The sequence below is a fragment of the Hyposmocoma kahamanoa genome, unplaced genomic scaffold (assembly GCF_003589595.1).
Source record: "Hyposmocoma kahamanoa isolate Upper Pololo Valley unplaced genomic scaffold, ASM358959v1 129, whole genome shotgun sequence".
NCBI lineage: Eukaryota > Metazoa > Arthropoda > Insecta > Lepidoptera > Cosmopterigidae > Hyposmocoma > Hyposmocoma kahamanoa.
In genome coordinates, this window is record NW_020653460.1 from 2,709,479 (window position 1) to 2,728,396 (window position 18,918).

Here is an 18,918-nt window from a genome sequence, read left to right on the forward strand (position 1 = left end):
CGATATTCACAAGCTGCTCAAGTTTATGACAGACCAAATAGACATTGCCATTTAAAAATTTAATTATTACCAAAAACAAAAAATTGTGTTGCTATATTGCCATTATTCTAAACTACTAAGACATCAAGTTGTATTACCTTCCTTTATTTTTTCCATCCTCTAAGTATTGCCCACAGAACATGTGGACTTTCACATTTCATTTTTAGCAAGAATTGCATTAACGTCTCATGTTTAACTGCCTCCGTGGCCGAACGGTTACCATGCCGGACTGCCATGCAGAGGTCCCAGGTTCGATTCCCGGGCCGGGAGAAATATTTGTATATTTATTTGTCTCGTGAGTTTGGGTGCAATTTGTAATTGTCTATTTGTGTGTCCATGGCACCCGCGACACAGAATTTCCCTAGTGCGGGGCTATGTCGAGTGTGTGCGTTATTATTATCATGTTATATTCTACCAAGCATAGGTAACACAAAAGGGGTTTTATATCTATTATCAAAGTCTTTATTCAGTTCATTTAGCATTCTATAATCCACTGTATACTTAACATTAGGATAAAAGTAACATTATTTTTCTTAATTCAATTACTTAATAATTACATCTATAAATAATATCAAAATATAAAGCATCATCAGTAGAATGTCACCAAGTGTTGGGAGGTAGGATCCCTGTTGGTGGTGGTATGTGACCAGTATTTAGAACATTTTGCAGAAACACTTCCAGTCGTGTCTTTGGGCCCCCTTCATCAATATTTTGTAGAATAGACAAGTAATCTGTGCTTATTAGTTTTATTATCTTTGTGAATTGTCTTCCATAGCACTTGAAAAATTCTGAACCACAGACATGGAAGAAGTCATGGAGTAATGTAGCACTGATGTCTGGCTCTGGTTTTAAATTTATAAATGAGGCAAGCCACTGCCAACCATATCTTGGACCATGAGGGTTACCAGTGTTTAGAAATCGTGGTGTTTTAGCTATCCAGATGGCACAACGTAGTCTGAAAATTCCTGACATCCTTTTTAGAAATTTATCTTGTTTTTCTACTACCCCTTCGTCATTGTATGTGTAGCCTCTGGATAGATAGAACTCCTTGTCTGTTTGGCCTTCCTTCTGAGGCAGAAACATTGGTACAAGGTAAGGACATTGTCTATGAAAGTAAGCTTCTAATAATTTGCCAAATTCAGGGAATTGGGACCACAGAGCTACAGTTACTGATGCTAGTGGGAATGCAGATTCTGGGTTACTCGATACAAGAAGATCTCCTTGTCTTACTATCTTCTTGGCTAGCAATGCAGTACAATATGCTAAGCCCTGTGGATGTTGTGTAGCAGCTACATAAATATCCAGCACTTGGACTCTTTCTCCTCTGAGTAACTTACACAATTTGTCAAACTTGTCTCTTATATGTGCTCCACTTAGAGAGGATAGAGCATTTACAGGAGTATTTACAGCTTTCTGACAATCAAATCTAAATTTTTTCAAATTAACATTTTCTAGCAATTCCTTGTACTGAGCTTCATAGCTTTCTAGAAACTGTTGAAGTTGTTGATAGTAAGAATAATTTTTTGCAGAATAAAATAGTGGGCCCACTATTTGCTGTGATAACTTTTGTTTTTGTTTAGCTAATTCAGCATCTTTAGCTTCCTGGGCTGCATTTTCTTCCATCTCTTTCCTTCTAGCTGCTTCTTCTTCTTCCTTCTTCTTTAAATTTTCTCTCTGTTGAATTTCATTTAGTTCATCAACTATTTTCTTTCTAATATTTTCTATATTTAAGTACAGTAATTCAGCTTGTTTTACATCATTATCTGAAACAGAGCCTGTTTTGCACAAATCCATGATTCTATTAATGCTGTTGATTACAGCATTGATTGATGTTATATATTTTTCGCATACAGTCTGTGCATGTTCTTCTATCTGCAGGAGTGTGGTGATTTCATTATAGCAGATGCAAATTTTTGTTTGACTGTCTGTGATGGATGCAAATCGAGCTGTTGCTCTGTTTTGCTCTTCTAATATTCTATTCATGTTCTCAATGGTCTGTTGGTTAATCATTTGACTCTTCTGTTGATCTAGTCGGGCCTTTTCCAGTACTGACTCATTGTCATTCTCCTGTAGCTCTTTTAACATCTGAAGCTTCCTAGCTCTCAGTTCAAGGGCTCGGCGCTCGCACTCTTCGCTCTGTTTCATCCAATACTTCCTCATGCTTTCAGCTCTATTTGATATCATCTTTTCAACTAGATTGTTGAACAATTCCTCAGAGCTTTCCTGTAGTTTTGTCTCGTATTCTTTTATAATCATCGACTGTCGAAGGTCATCTCGAATTTTGTCTTCTAACAGGTTTTCTTCATTTTTGTTTTCTTTGTCGTTATTATTACGTGGATCATCAATGAAAGTTTCTTTTTTTACTGGGCTGTTAGGCCCGATGGTGACTTCTTTAACGTAAGGACTAATTTCAGCGGCCTTAGTAAGCGCTGAAATACGCAACCTCTCGAAATCTGCAAGTGCATCGCTGATGCTCACATTGCCTTTTCTGCTACTGCTCTTTATATCACTTACATCGCTGAGATCAGAAAAATAGAAGGAGTCGTTCATTTTTTGGAGTAGTACTATACCGCGTTTTAGAGTTATTTTTCACTTTACGTCATTAACAGATACAATTAATGTGCGTCCAAAGAAAAAATATGGTTGTTATAAATGAAATACCACTCGATTCAAATAAAAGCACACAAGATCATAAACGTTACCGCCGATAGATCATTTTATGACTTAAGTCAATTCAATTTTTGTAGGTTTTGGAAAGATGAGGACAGGACAACATTTGTGTTGAAAAGTTGAAAATGAAAATTGAAGTGACAGATAAATAAGGGTAATTATAAACGACCGATCATGCGGCACATTTTTTGCAGTTATCGTCAGACAGAAGTGAAAAATACAAAATTTATACCACACCAATATAGAACACAAAATTTGAGACTCGTATTTTCGTTCCAAAATGGTAAAAGTTCAAATAATGAATACTTCAATTCAAATGAGATGTATGATATTCGCTGTTTGAAAACATCTGTGCGAGCATGTTGGCCATCATGTAGCCATTATATTATATAGGTATATAATGTTGCCAGACCATAAAAAAGAAATTGGCGCGAATTTCGGTATGACAGATAAACAGCTGTCGTGAAGTGTCGTCTTTCATATGAAAATGAGCTGGCTGCCGAAAAATTGTTAAATTTATCGAAAATGGTTCTTCAAAATACTGGAAAATATAGAGCAGATAGAGAAGATTCTAACAAGAAAGATGCAGGTCCATCCTCGGGTCCCAGGTCTGTGAAATTCTCGATCACACATGCAACTATCTGCAAACTAATTTGAAGTACTTTCGTTGTTATTTCAAAGCGTAAATAATTGTTATTTTGTGTGATCTAGGGAGGAATCTTCGGAGTCTCGTATTCGTGTGGCTTTGGAGAACGATAGAATCGATTTTAAGTATGGATTCGATAGAGTACGGGACGCAAAAGAGAGGACAGGTTACCTGATCAACATGCACACGGTAATCCAAGAAAACTTTCCTCTAAGAAATATATACGAGCTTTTTAGTTTAAAATCCAAGTAGCTTTGTTCTTAAGCAAACTGCTTTATATACACGTTGATTGGGCATTAACGATCTTACTTAAAAAAAGGATTAATCATCAACTTAAGTACAAAACTAACTTCTTTCGTGTTGGTACCATAGGTCTCCTATTGATAGTCTCACTAAGTTCCTTTCTTCATAGTAAGGCTATATTGAAGGCAATGCAGTGTGACTGCTGTTATTTTCTTTCTTTATTAACTGAAAATTAACTCAAATTGTTCAAAGCCTTTTTTGGGTGTGATTGTAGAAGCAGTTATTCTTATGTGCTTTTGAATATAATCAAATAATTGTCCATAAGTGATAGAAAAATGAGTTTTGACATTACAGGCAGAAATTTTAGATGAAGATAAGCGCTTAGTAGCTGCAATGGACTACTACTTCATAGAAATGGATGGTACACGGTTTAAAGTGTCATTATCCTTTCAACCATACTTTCTCATTCTGGCTAGAAAGGAGTGTGAGCAAGAGGTCATACAGTACTTGTCTAAGAAGTTTGCTGGTACTCTGCATAAAATTGATATAATTGAGAAAGAAGATTTGGATTTGGTTGGTATTATTTTGTTTGAATTGCGTGTTCTAGCATAAAAGGTTCTTAAGATACGATAAAAAATTCTTTTTTACACATATTGTTATTATATATTAATCAATTTATGTACTAAGTTGGTATTGATGTTCAGGACTAGTGTAAACCAGCAGATGGGAAGGCATATTAATTATTAGACATTAAATTTATCAATGTATATTCTATGCAATTTCATTTGCAATAAGATATAAATTTCAATGCTCTGGAAGTGACTTTGGAGTATCGCAGCGCATTTTTCTCTGCGGCATTGAAGAGCACGTTGGATACCACAGTGGGCGATGCCGATGCGCATGCGATGTAATACATAGATGGTGCGGCCGAATCTACCTGAATTGAATCTACGCTGGCAGCATTAGGCTAATCGACACATGCATTAACATAAGGGATGTACTCATCAATGTGGTCTCTAGATCCTCTTCGACGCTCTCCCCGCCTTTTGCCGTCTGCGCTAGATCTTGAGTTTTTGTGCCTGTATGTTTGTGTATAGACGACAATGATAACATTAATGTATTTTATAGGTCAATAATATAAATATTGTTAAAATGCCTTTATTTCATAGGTAAGCAAATTACTCTTCAAACACTACTACTCATTAGTAAGGCAGATTTCTCTGTGAAAATTAATAAGAAATTCTAGGGGTTGCTCTTATGTAAATAAACTTTGTTCATCATGTTTATGATTCACAATATTAAATTCAAATATCACTGAAAAAGACAATTTGAAAGTGCTAAATGGGTCACTACCATGGATTTTTGTCATCCAAGTATGCTGCATTAACTATTAGTATAAATAACTTTTAGTATAAAGTTTTTGTTTCATTAGCATTAAAACTAGGTAAAGAAATAGATGCCTATTATCACTATGGATGATGGAAAATGGAATCCAGACAATTCACGTACATTTTTAGTGCTTTTTGTTAATTAAAAACAGATTAAAATGATTTTTAATTATCCTTCTATTGTATCGATGGCATACACTATAATGCTTCCCATCATGGTGAAAGGATTTGCCCAATCGGCGTAGGGTACACGGCGATTGTAGCCCAAGTTGCGCCAGACTTACAGGAAAGGAATAGTACTTCGTGCGGGGAGGTTCTTTTCGTGCACCGCAATTGAAATGATAATAACAATATAATTATTAATTACAGAAGTAAAAGCTACTTTAGGATTATGGTTGTAACTGTTAAACAATAAATAAGTCATTATAGATGTATCATCATCAACCCATTTATATGTCCCACTGCTGGGCACGGGTCTCCTCTTAGGCGAGGGTTTAGGCCATAGTCCGCCATGCTGGCCCAATGCGGTTTGGGGACTTCACACGTTTCCCGAGGTTTGTGAACCTTCTTCGACTTGCCGGTTTCATCACGATGTTTTGAACTCACAGCCTCTACTTGAAAGGCAGCAGATCAAACCATAAAGCTACCACGACTTATAGATGTATCAAATGAAAGATTTTAGTATTCAATATCTAAACTGTTAAACATTGCAGCTGAATCATCTCTCCGGCTTAAAACAGCGGTACATAAAACTCTCATTCATGTCGCAAAACGAAATGATGAAAGTCCGTAGAGAGATTCTTACAGCTGTTAACAAGAACAAGGAGAGGGAGAAGAAAGACGCAATTTATGCTGAAATGTTAACCAACGCTTTGACCAGTGCAGCCGCTATAGAGCATGCTAAGAAAACCACTGATCATATGGAGAATATTTTAGATATAAGGTATACTTATAATTTTTTGTATTTCTTTTTTCAGTTATTTACCAAAACTTAAAATTATAGAGTACTTAAATCTAACCATGTGTGTGTGTGTGTGCACTGACTGGCCACATGACGAATTTGCAAATGCAGTGCTCCAAGTTGTAGCAGTAGTTGTAAAACAATTGTAGAAAGCATCCTGTTTTGGTAATTAATATAGTTTATATTCCGAAAATTTTTCCTCAAAAAATTCTTGCGGCCTATAACATTTTTTTTATCAAATGTGTTTTAAGATGTAAATATACCGCATTAGGGATGAAATGAGATCCTTTTAGTGGGTATATACGTAGACGGCATCAGTCCTTTTTTTTTTTTTTTGATGGGGGAAGTCTTTATGGGATACCCGTGAGCCCAGGGAGACTCCGGGGTTATGTGGGGACTCTCCCTCCAGACTGGAGGGCCTACCCCACTAAAACCCCCCTGGGTTTCCCTCTCGCCGGTTGAGTCGGCGCCGTGGGATCGGTGAACATTCACCACGACGCCGCCCGGCCGCCCTAGCTTGCGCCAGGGCTCCCGCGCCAACGGAGGGGCGAGTCGGTTGTCCTCCGACCCGCTCCCCAGACGAGTGAGGCCGTGCAATGCAGGCTCCGGAGTCCCTTTCCAGAGCCCGCTGGCCTCACTAGGGGATCAGGCGTGCAGCGAACTGCCTTCGCCTTCTCCCCGTACGATGCTAGCTAACCTAACTTAGCTATCTTAACTCACGTAGTTGCATACAAAGCTAAGCCAAAAAAAATACGTAATAAATAGTGACTATGGATATGTACGGGGGTGAAGGGCGGCAGAAAGGCGGCGGAAGAAATGAACTTAGCTTCATTCACAAAAAAAAACAAACTTTAGGTGCCATCTCAAAAGTTGCAAAAATGCAAATGCATTGCTTTTGTTTATGATAAGGATGGCAGTATTGCTTAGCCCAGGTTCTTCATTCAGCATTAGATTTTTCTTCTTATTGTAGAGCTAGGCTCTTATCGGTGAAGTACGACGACTCGAGTTGACGACTTCGGTGGCTTAACGGTTTACACTGTGGGCGCTAGATGTGGAGGTTCCGGGTTCGATTCCCAGTAAGACCAATTTGGGAAATGAATTCTTCAAAATTAATTCGGGTCTGCGTGTTCTGGAAAGTGCCGCACAGTGAATTACGTTGTTCTGGTACTCATAGTACAGGGAATTCCCTAGTTTGAGACCAGACAATTGTTGTGGTTGTCTGGCACATTAAACCGTCTCTGTTTAGCGCCCTAACTTTGATTTCCTGGTACGACATCATATTAACTTTTTCCCTTGTCTGATCTAAATTATTTGGTCTCGGTTGCCCTCTGCCTCTTTCTCCTTCTATGATGGTTCTAAGAAAACTGTCGTGATGTATCAGATGCCCAAACATGTTTCCCCTTTGGTCTCCATCCTCTTTAATAAGCTTCTATTTTCTTGCACTATTCTTAACATCTCATTGGTTTTTCTTTCCGACCAGCTAATTCCCTGCATTCTTCTCCAGCACCACATCACAATTGCTTCCAATCGCTCTCTGTCTCTCCGTGTATCCATGTCTCACTACCATACAATACAATAGTTTCAGAAAAACAAATTACGATAATTAGAAAGAGTACATTCCTACTGTGAAAATTGTTCGATATGTCTTTACGTATAACAAAGTACTTGCTATTGTTTTTTAGAAGACGAGTAGAACATCTATAAGAGTAGAACAAATTATACCTAAGCTCTAAATTTATTTCCAATAACGAATTTTGGTATCAACCTTACTTTTTAAGCAATTACTTTTTAGTCAAAACCCGTTGTGGCCTTTGATAGGCATTTTGGTAATCGTTTTCCCACAATGTCCACAGTGAACAGTGTAGCTGTCCCTACACTAATGATGTCATCAGTCCACTTCTTTATTGGCTCTACGCTTTCCATTTGGATACCTTCATGCTGTTATCGGAAGTTCAATTATGTATTTCCTTTTCTTTCAGGGAACATGATGTACCCTACCATGTAAGAGTGTCAATAGATGTGAAAATATTTTGCGGTACATGGTACACAGTCAAGAGTAGAGGTACTGACCCACCTATATTCACAAAACGAGATGATATCCTTGAAAGACCAGATCCAATTGTACTGGCATTTGATATAGAAACCACTAAATTGCCATTGAAGTTTCCTGATTCACAGACGGATCAGATTATGATGATTTCATATATGATTGATGGACAGGGCTTCTTGATTACTAATAGAGAGATCATTTCTACTGATGTTGAGGACTTTGAGTACACTCCGAAGCCTGAATTTGAAGGGTAAAGCGACAGTTCCTTGAGCTTGTTATTCACACGGCTATTTGTATTTGCGTATTTGACATATTTGGCAAACTGTCATCTTGTGTAGTTAACATGTGTGATAATTTATTTGCCTTGTTTGCCCATTCGAAAAATATAGCAAACACCAAACTCGCGATACCGCTCGATGTTCATTTTCTCGACGCACATCAAAGGAGCCAAAAAGGCAAATACGCAAGTAAACCATCCACACCATTGTCATATTCATTATTTTAACTCCTAAAGGTCTATCCACACATATCCGGGCCTTGCTCCGTCAAGGGCTCAAAAAATATCGTTGTGTATATTTTGTATGAACTCGTTCACACATGTCCGTGTCCGGGCCGACGCCGGCACGGGCCCGCAGTACATACAAACTAGCACGCCCCGTCCACGTCCCGGGCACGGTCCGGATATTTGTGGATAGTCCTTTAATTGGCTCCATGGGTGTAGACGGTCATATTTGTCAGTGTCTACATGTTTGTCTGTACGTCAAATATTTTTCCAAGTACATCATACACCCAATGGCGAAAACAAGTAGCTATGTGAAGTGCCACCATAAGACTGATAAGTTTGTGATTGTTATTTGTATTGTTTGTATGTTACAGGCAATTCATTGTTTTTAATGAGGCTAATGAATTGTCATTGATACAGAAGTTTTTTGATCACATAATGGACGTTAAGCCACACATTTTTGTCACTTACAACGGTGAGTACAAAACAGTTATAATATTATTATTATTAACAAAAATTCGATTGCTTTTATTTTTTGAGAGATTTTTTTGTAGGATTGTAATTTTTCTTAGCATTACGAGTGCACAATACCTACTACGGTCAAATTGGGTAACTTTGAACACTTCCTCAGGTTTTTTACAGATATTAAATTAAAACATTTATTGGTCGAATTAGGTTTTATCGATTAAAAGTGTCATCGCTCCAACGATACAATCAATGATACCGCCAACGTCAATTTAATTAAATACGCTTGCCATAGCGACCAATTTACCATTAATTTGAGGATACCATTTACCAATCAACGTGTACAAACATAATCTGTAGCCCACACACTTTCACTCGTTGAACACCGCGAACGGAAAATGGCCCTAAACTTTCAGAATTTCTAACGAACTTCTAACTGTCAATGTTAAATTTGTAATCGAGAATTTGTCTTTCCGTTTCATGCAGCCGTCAATGTATTCCACAAGTGTTTTCAGAAAAAAAAAGAATCTTCAAACCAGTTTTATTCAAAGTTACACAACTTGCTGGTCCTCCAATCAGATCTATCTATCAAGAACCAGAACTACATTGTGTGTACTTATATTATTTATTCTTGAATACGTTATACTTACGTACGTACGAATACGATGTTTTTACCACCATGACATTCATATATTTTTTTGTGAAAATAGTGTTTAAGATCGAATAACACAAGGAAAAATTCCTACGATCTGCTTGGACTCGAACCAGCGTCTTTTTTTTGAGCTACAGACCAAATCAGCAGATCTTACGATTTTCTCTGTATGCTTGTTGCAGACGTTTTTGAAAAGCAGAAATATTACTCTTTTCTAGGTGACTTCTTCGACTGGCCGTTCGTGGAAGCGCGTGCCGCCGCACACGGGCTCGATATGAAACAGGAGATCGGCTTCAGCAAGGTTACGGCCAGAGACGGCACCTATGCCTGCCGCCCCGCCATGCATATGGATTGCTTATGGTAAATAAGACCACAGTGGCTCAATTCAACACGAGAGATCTCGATTCCCGATTAATTAATAATAATAACGCACTTACTCAACATAGCCCCGCACTAGGGAAACTGTGATTCGTGGGTGCCATGAACATACATAGACAACCACAAATTACACCCAAATTCGCGAGAGAAATAAATGTAGGCCATACAAATATTTCTCCCGGCCAGGGAAACGAACCAGGGACCTCTACGTGGCAGTCCGGCATGGTAACAGTTCGGCCACAGAGGCAGTTAAATCATTCAATTTAAAGGCAATCAATTCATTTCAAGTATGTTAGTTTTTCTGTTGTGACTGTCCTGAGTTTTGGTGATGGTCTATGAAAGTATTTCGTCACCCAGTTAGGTAACTTTACAGCTACCAGCCCTAGCAAGATATGTCGCTATTAACTTTAATTAAATTTGTATTGAATTGATATTTAATTATTTCATAGATTTCATCATAGATGGCGCTACGGCTAAAAAGGCGGTGAAAACCAAATACAAAAATCCGCATGGAAACAAGCACTTGGAAAAATTCGTGAGATCCGTTGGCTCGTTCCGTAGTTTGGTTGGCATAGCGTCTGCCACGGTTTGTTAGAAAACGTCGGTTCGAATCCGGCCGGATCGAAGGAATTTTTTCTAAGTGTCCGATCTTTGTATTAATAATTATAAGAAACTAGTGGAGTAATTTCGCAAAAAATATTCTAATAAAATTGTCCTAACATGTCAAATATTACTTTTGATATTAATATATATTTTTTAACTTTATCTATTTTACATCTTCCTCTCTTTAGTGTTTTGTTATTTCCTCACATTGTGAGAGAAAAGCACTATATAGGCCTCGGCGGGTACGAGGATTGCTTGACTCGTATGAAGTCGTATGGCATTCGGCCTTGTGACTCATACCTTATTTCGCGGCCTCTGCAATAATGTACTATATTTTTCTAATTGAAAACATATTTGTAAATGTATTGACAGCACTGCTAAAAGTAACTGAATTTATATTTTTTTAATTTACCTGGAAACGTTATTTATTACTATTTACAGTTGGGTAAAAAGAGACTCTTACTTGCCGGTTGGATCTCAGGGCTTGAAGGCTGTCGCCAAAGCCAAGTTACGATATGATCCAGTGGAGCTGGATCCTGAAGACATGTGCACAATGGCGGCTGAACAACCACAGGTAAAATTTTGGCTTCAATTTTGCTTAAACTGACACTGAATTATCGAAAGCCCGTATTAGTAAAATACGGTTCTAAATCCGGTTGCAGTTTTTAAGGGAAGGGTGCTAGTGAAAATACAGACACACAATTTACGTCTCAGGGTGACGGGTGTAGTGACAGTACCCCTAAGATTTTTGTAATTTCAAGTTCTGAGTGGCACTGCAACTGTTATGGACAGGCGTGTCGCTTACCACCAGGCGCACGATTTGTTTGTGCCGTCGCTTGGTATTATATAAATAAAATAAAAGCTTCATTTTACACAATTTACACATCTCTATAAAATATTGCAGTTTCGTTGGTAATTGAGGGTCGTCGATGCTATTTCCATTGCTATTTTTTTGTGGAAAAAAAATTAACTTTGTTTTTTTGGTGGCAAATATTTTATAATTAACATATTAGAACTTGAGATTGTAAGAACATAGTTAATCGATTGCTGAAAAAAATGGATCATAAGGTGGGAAATAATTCACCTTTATTTGATTCAGGGTTATGACGTGTCTAAGTAAATCCTGACTTCGAAATCTTCTTATCGTGTCGTTGGCATACACTATAATGCTTGCCATTTACCAGGATTTGCCAATCGGCATAAGATATTCGCCGATTGTTGCCCAGGATGTGCCAAACGTACGGGAAAGGAATGAGATGTCGTGGTGGGGAGACACCTCTCGTGCACTCCACCACTTCGAAATGATTTTCAAAGATTCGACAGAAAATATATGCGTATTATTGATTGCTTATTTACTGCCTCTGTGGCCGAACTGTTACCATGCCGGACTGCCACGCAGAGGTCCCAGGTTCGATTCCCGGGCCGGGAGAAATTCTGTCATGAGTTTGGATGCATTGGGTAGTTTTAAGAACTCTGTGTCATATTTACTGCCTCTGTGGCCGAACAGTTGCCATGTAAGTTAAAAAAATGTTTTTTGCAGGTGCTATCTAACTACTCGGTGTCGGACGCAGTGGCCACGTACTATTTGTACATGAAATACGTGCATCCTTTCATATTCGCTCTCTGCACTATAATTCCTTTGGAGCCAGATGAGGTGAGTGTCAACACCAGCAAACCACCATAGTCTCCTGGTAGATGTTATTATTATTATTTCCTTAATGGCGGCCACTAGGCTTGGGCCAGTGTCAGTTTCGAATAATGCAGTCACTTAATGTTGTTGTTGTTGTTCCATCCTCTAAGGCTAATGTCGATCAACAGTGATATCTCTAAAGTACGAGCATGTCATAATTGACAATAGCAACATTTTTCATAATATTTATTATGAGTGAATCTACATACATCTACATACAAACATATATATTCATCTATTATTAAATTTCTTTATATACACATACGAGTATAATGTTGTTTTCCTATTTAAACTTCAACATCTGAACCAGTTCATTTCGAAAAAGCTTAAGAGTAGTCGTCGGTCTGACGTCACGAGTAGTGATGAGAAAATCGATACTAATCTATGTGAATTTGTATGTTTTCAGCTATTATTTGTTATGTACAATATATAATTTAATTATCTAATAAATTATAAATTATATTAGGACATACTGTTTGTGGAAACTTTTCCACGATTTGGATACGAGAGATATATTTAACAATAACTTGGAATAATGAGTAAAAATACTCTAAAAAGCATTCACCCAAGGCCGTTGAACAAAAAACTTAACACTATTCAAAAACTTGTAATGTCGGTTTTTATTCAGGAATTACGTCATACAGATGGGCGGGTCGTTCAAAACTTCAAAACTCAATTTTACTCTTTTTTTTTTTCAACAACGGCTAGTTAAAAAAAATATGAATATGATACTATTATTCCGGATTTAAATCGCGTATATCTGTTTTTTCAAACAAACCGACGTTTCGGGCCCTTTACAGGTCCCATGGTCACGGTTGACTATGAATATGATGACAAAATATGCGTATACAAAGTGAAATTTTATAAAAGCCTGTTGGAAAAATGTGCTACTGTTAATTGCCACCTTTGGTACCTTTTTTTACCTATTATTTGCTAGCATAGAGAGAATCTACATTTTTGTTCAGTCCGTTTAGTAGTCATCATCATCAACCGTAGTCTACACTAACACTAATCCAAGTGCTTATCGGAGTCGTCCCATGTTATCCTAAGGTTATGAACGTTTCCAACATCAACACACCTTGTCTTTTCCTACAGGTACTCCGCAAGGGTTCCGGTACACTTTGTGAATCCCTACTAATGGTGCAAGCGTTCCACGCCAATATCGTGTTCCCAAACAAACAAGTGGAGGAGTTAAACAAACTGACCACCGACGGGCACGTACTCGAGACCGAGACTTACGTAGGTGGACACGTTGAAGCGCTCGAGTCCGGTATGTAACGCTAATATCAATCTAGCACATAGGTTCAAAAACTTGTTGGCTCACCGCCCACTTCGGCAAGATAAAAAAATTTCAACGCACAACACCACAAAAAATAATTGAAAACACGTATTTTTTTATATTAAGTTAACACAAAAAAAACACAAGAAAATTTATTATATATTATATAATGTATATTACAGAGCTATTTTTAAAATACTAACACCGAAAAAGTGTCAAATAGTACAACAAAAACTTAAAAATATTTTTTGGTAAATTTATTGTTTTGTAAAAAGTTATGGAACAAAAGTTGTTGTTTATGATGTTAGTAATATAGTCCTGCGAGGTTGTTAATATATTAAAAATAACCCTGTATATGTAGGTAGTGTAGTTTATATAGATAATTCAGGTTTTTTTTTTAAATGCGGTAGCACCCTCTGGTCAGCATCAAAGCCCCCCAATTGTTTCAGAGGCCCCTACAACCCCCCTAAGACTCTTTAGCGCCTACTGTAGGGACCATTTTGGGAATCTATGATCTAGCAGGATAGTTCATAAGGTATTTCCCCAATATTAAAACCTAGACGATCTTGGTGACTTAACGGTTTGCCCTGTTGGCGTGGGATGAGGACGTCTTCGTTTTGAGTTTTGGTAGGACCAATTTCGGAAATTAATTTTTCAGGTTCTGGTTTGGGTGTTTAAGGTCCCGGAGTGAATTCCGTTGCTCTAATATTATACATGGAATACGTAGTACATGGAATTTCCTAGTTTGAGACCAAGTAATCGATGTGGTTATCTGGTACATTATTATTATTTTTATTATTTGACATTTAGACTTTTTTAAATAAATTTTCACCCATTTATTTGGGTAGGCAATGGTTCCACCATACAGCTTCTTCATATATTTAATATCTTTCCTTGTTTTGTTGGAAAACGCGGTTTTTGACATGTAGGTTTTCTCACTTTTCACTATAAGCTGTTAAGGTTCGTACAATCACCAAAAGGGATGAGTTCATTTAAATGTATAACAAACATTTTATTTTATATCCAAACCCAGAGATTACATTTCAGTAATATGTTTCCTTAATCATGTATTTTGTTAGGAAATGAATCTATTTTTTTGTTTGAAAAAACAAATATACGTGATTTAAATTAGGAAAAATAGTTTCATTTCCTATGTGTAACAATCGCGAAAACCTAAGAACTCGACATGTATTTTGTTATTAGGAGTATTCCGAGCGGATATCAAATGTAAGTTCCGCATAGTACCATCCGCAATAGACAAGCTAATAGAATCCATAGAGAAGACAATGAAACATGCTATAGAGGTCGAAGAAGGTATACCATTAGAGCTAGTGACGAATTTCGATGACGTATGTGCGGAGATACGCGGAAAGTTGCAGCACATGAAAGATCATCCACGAAGAGATGAAAATCCATTGATATACCATTTGGATGTGGGTGCCATGTACCCTAATATTATTTTAACTAACAGGTATGTACAAATTAGTTTCGAGTGTTTTTGGGGCAGGCATGTTCGCGGAAGTTCACACGGATGGCTTCCACGCCAAATTATATTTAAATATATTGACTGTGATGATAAAAAATAGTTTGCGTCATTTATATAGCATCTGGTTTATTAAATAAAAATACGTAGTTTTTAAATATTTTTATTACACACGTTTGTACGTACACTACGTATTTTTATTTAAGAAACCAGATGCTATATAAGTGATTTTCTCTTCGTCCTGTAAAGTTGTCAAAATTGGATAGTACCGGTTGCCAGTTCACAGTCGATATAATAATATTAATACATTGCGCCATCGACTCGCCATTGAAGAGCAGAATACCAAAATATTTCAATGGCAGTTGAATAGTATCTCGATGGCTAGACATTGACAAGCCACTAATCTTAACTTCTAGCAGAATACCAAACGTACAAAGTCCTGCCATTGACACTTTATTCACACATAACTGAGATGATTTAAAATTAGTGATCATTTAGTGAATTAGTATGAAACTGATTTTTAGGTGGATAAACGTGATCGATGAATGAGTGAAGTTTAATCAATCGTATTTTAGGCCCTCACTATATATCGGTATCTCCCGTTTTCATTATGAATAAAAAAAATATCTCAGCACAGAGTACTAAAAAACCGACATCAAAAGTGCGTGGAATTACATCTATTTGCCAAGTTTTATTCAAATCGGTTACCGGAAAGTGCGTGAAACCGGGTTCATCCCCTAGTTTCTCACACTTGGAGGTGGATAATTTTTGTTCAAATTTATACGGGGTTACTACTGAGGTACCCTCTTAGTAACAAAAAAAGAATCATTAAAATCCGTTGACAAATACAAAATACAAAAAAGTACAATCGAATTGAGAACCTCCTCCTTTTTTGAAATCGGTTAAAAAGAAGTTGATTTCGTATTTTTTAACGTCTGACAACATTTTTCTTATGGTCAATATTTTTCTTTTTTACCTGTTTAATATGTAAATAAAGTATGGAAATATGTGTGTGTAATAATAGTAGTAGACTTGTGAAAGGGTTCCTCTAGGGAAGTAATGGCACCTTACCTTTTTCTGCCGCCAAGCGGTAATGAGCATTACTGCGTTCCGGTTTTAAAGAGTAATGGTGCAGGTGAAATTACAGGTACATGGGACTGTCAACTTGTGTCTTCTGGTGACGGGTGCAGTGGCAATGCCTTTTAGATCTTTGCGATTTAAAGCTCTGATGTCCACTTGCCCTAAACTTAAGGACGTCGTAAACCAATGCTTGAAATGCAAAAGACGCATTATAATCAATTTACGCATTGGTTTAAGACAACATTAAGTTTAGTGCAAGTGGACATGAATGGCACTACAACTGTTATGGACAGACGTGTCGCTTCCCGTTACTAGATATCATAAAAAAGTCAAAATATCTTATTTTGGGTTTCACTTCGTCTTAATCATTTTCGAGTTGTGTGTATTGTGTTAGATTGCAGCCATCAGCGATGGTGAACCCAAGCATCTGCGCGGTGTGCGACTTCAATCGACCCGGTGCCACCTGCCAGCGCAGCATGGAATGGATGTGGCGAGGAGAGTACTGTAAGAATTATTTTCGAAACTACTTTTTTAGCGAAAAGTTAGAAAAAAAAGTAGAAACAATTTTGGTGCCCTTGTTTCAATTTCTCAGTGATGTTGCATTGAGATTATACAAATTTATTTGGCGTGTCTAAATCTGAATCATATTCACACAGTTTTTAAATAACTCTTAGGTGATGTACACGGGGTGTGGGTTTAAGTGTGGCTTCAATTCAACGTTAATGTTAAGAGCATATTCGACGGTTGAAATTTCAAATGTTCTAAGGAACATCTGGTAAAAGGAAAATGTCCCTTACTACAAAATATACGACTTTTGAAAATTCCAGACATCGACAAAATTATTTCACTTACATAGAAATTAGAAATGTCATTAAAGACGTTAAGGTCATTTTCATTTTTTTTTTTCATTTCATGTCGAAGTGTTCTTTGTAAATCTGTCATCTCATAAAACCATAAGTAGGTACTTTGTATTACGTTCAGTGTTTGTAATGCAATGTGAATACCAATTCCAGTTAACAAAGATTATTCTGTCCAAAGCATAAGCCTTCCATGATATCGGTGTAAACCTACAGTTTTTAATTAATGCTTGCAGTGCCTGCAACAAGAAGCGAGTACCAGCGCATCCAACAACAATTGGAGACGGAGAAATTCCCCCCTCTCCACCCTGGAGGACCCCCGCGGGCCTTTCACGCTTTACCAAAAGAGGATCAGGTAATGAAAAACTAATTTTGTTTTCAGTATGGATTTTTTCTGTGTTGCGTAGACAAGGAAGACTTCCTTTCGATTATTGATTTTTTTTTCAATAAATTCATCAACTTCAAATGCACACGGCGCTAGTGAGAAACTTTATGAAAAAAATTGATATAAATTTTTGTACATTTTACCGGAATGAAAATGCGTTAGTTATGACAAGGAGAGCAGATTTGATCTCCATCTCATCTGATGATATTTTGTATCGATTTATTTCAATGCGATTTTCAAGCGAATCAATCCAATAGAAAGGCAATTCGAATCGTATATATCAGAAAGCAATAAATATTTTGTAATAATATCATAAAATTTGAACAAACCTCGATTTACAACAAATATTTTGTTATAATTATTAATACAAAGATCGAACACTTAGAAAAAATTCCTTCGATCCGGTCGGATTCGAACCGACGTTTTCTAGCAAACCGTGCCAGACGCTATGCCAACTAAGACACGGAACGAACCACCGGACCTCACGAATTTTTCCATGTGCATGTTTTGGATCTTTGTATTTGGTTTTCAACGACTTTTTAGCCGTAGCGCCGCCATCTATGAGAAATCTATGAAAGTAGTTCGTTACCCAGTTAGGTAACTTTACAGCTACCAGCCCTTTTAATATTTTGTGTAAATAGTTTTGTATAATGGATTTTAACGCGATTTAAACCCGGCTTTAACATACTTACCTCTGTGCACATCTGAATAATACCTTTCACTCTCGCCTTGAAAAGGTCCTAATTATAACGTTCAGGGGAAAAGTCTGCATATAAATGTGGAAACATAACACTTCGTGCGAATTCTTGGAAGTATTGATTAAATTATACTGCTACAATAATTGTAATAAACATTTTGTAGGCGGCGTACGAAAAGAAACGTTTAGCCGACTACTGTAGAGTGGCGTACAAGAAAACGAAGTTGACCAGAACCGAAGTGAGGACCACTACTATATGTCAGAAGGAGAATTCTTTCTACGTCGACACTGTGCGTGCATTCCGGTAAGAATTCTCTTCACGCAGGAAACCCGCGCATTAAGACTTTTGATTGTGCTAGAATCATCAGAATGATTGATCATTGTTTATTAATTATAACTCGTTACATTTTATATAACAAATATTTATTTGACCATTTCGGTTTGCACTGTAAGCGATGGATGAGGAGGTCTTGGTTTCCAAAAATTATGTTTAATGAATTTGTAAGTAATAAATAAATTAAAAAATATATAATTTGTCTTCATAGACTTTTAAACTTTAGCGTTGTGTCATTGCATTTGCACACGGGAATAAATTTTATAGTTGTTTGCACACATACTTGTTATCCCGAAGTTTCAGTCAGGTTGCACAGGCTGACTGGAGATCCTATGTTACGTCTCCGTCTCGGCGGTAAACTATATTACATAGAATAATAGGTAGGTGTGCAAATACCTTATAATTTTTTTAAATCGCGTTTATTCCTTGTTAGATGTTGATGAAATGTTAGATTTTGTGTTTGTTTTAATTCATGAGTGTGTTTATTTTATCCTTCCGCTTCAGCCAATGACTTAA

The 18,918-nt window shown here is 37.1% G+C and overlaps 2 protein-coding genes across 2 annotated transcripts in view; one reads left to right on the forward strand and one right to left on the reverse strand.

Annotated features, from left to right (window-relative positions):
• Positions 1 to 516: 516 nt before the first annotated feature.
• LOC113240287 (nucleoporin GLE1-like) lies at positions 517 to 2,802 on the reverse strand. The gene has a single exon (XM_026477546.1). It carries the CDS (start codon positions 2,587 to 2,589, stop codon positions 640 to 642), a length of 1,950 nt encoding a protein of 649 aa, XP_026333331.1. The 5' UTR covers positions 2,590 to 2,802; the 3' UTR covers positions 517 to 639.
• A 417-nt stretch (positions 2,803 to 3,219) lies between these two features.
• LOC113240278 (DNA polymerase epsilon catalytic subunit A) overlaps positions 3,220 to 18,918 on the forward strand; it is a 50,392-nt gene continuing 34,693 nt past the window's right edge. Inside the window, exons 1-14 of the mRNA XM_026477537.1 lie at positions 3,220 to 3,317; positions 3,421 to 3,544; positions 3,953 to 4,171; positions 5,700 to 5,929; positions 7,927 to 8,247; positions 8,874 to 8,974; positions 9,835 to 9,976; positions 11,039 to 11,171; positions 12,138 to 12,251; positions 13,383 to 13,557; positions 14,770 to 15,037; positions 16,524 to 16,633; positions 17,223 to 17,341; positions 18,233 to 18,372. Coding sequence (XP_026333322.1) covers positions 3,235 to 3,317; positions 3,421 to 3,544; positions 3,953 to 4,171; positions 5,700 to 5,929; positions 7,927 to 8,247; positions 8,874 to 8,974; positions 9,835 to 9,976; positions 11,039 to 11,171; positions 12,138 to 12,251; positions 13,383 to 13,557; positions 14,770 to 15,037; positions 16,524 to 16,633; positions 17,223 to 17,341; positions 18,233 to 18,372 — 2,279 coding nt within the window. The 5' untranslated portion in view covers positions 3,220 to 3,234. The remainder of the gene's footprint in view (positions 3,318 to 3,420; positions 3,545 to 3,952; positions 4,172 to 5,699; positions 5,930 to 7,926; positions 8,248 to 8,873; positions 8,975 to 9,834; positions 9,977 to 11,038; positions 11,172 to 12,137; positions 12,252 to 13,382; positions 13,558 to 14,769; positions 15,038 to 16,523; positions 16,634 to 17,222; positions 17,342 to 18,232; positions 18,373 to 18,918) is intronic.

Excerpts from the sequence above, each read along its gene's own strand:
- LOC113240287 (XM_026477546.1), bottom strand. The coding sequence starts at position 2,589 with ATGAACGACTCCTTCTATTTTTCTGATCTCAGCGATGTAAGTGATATA.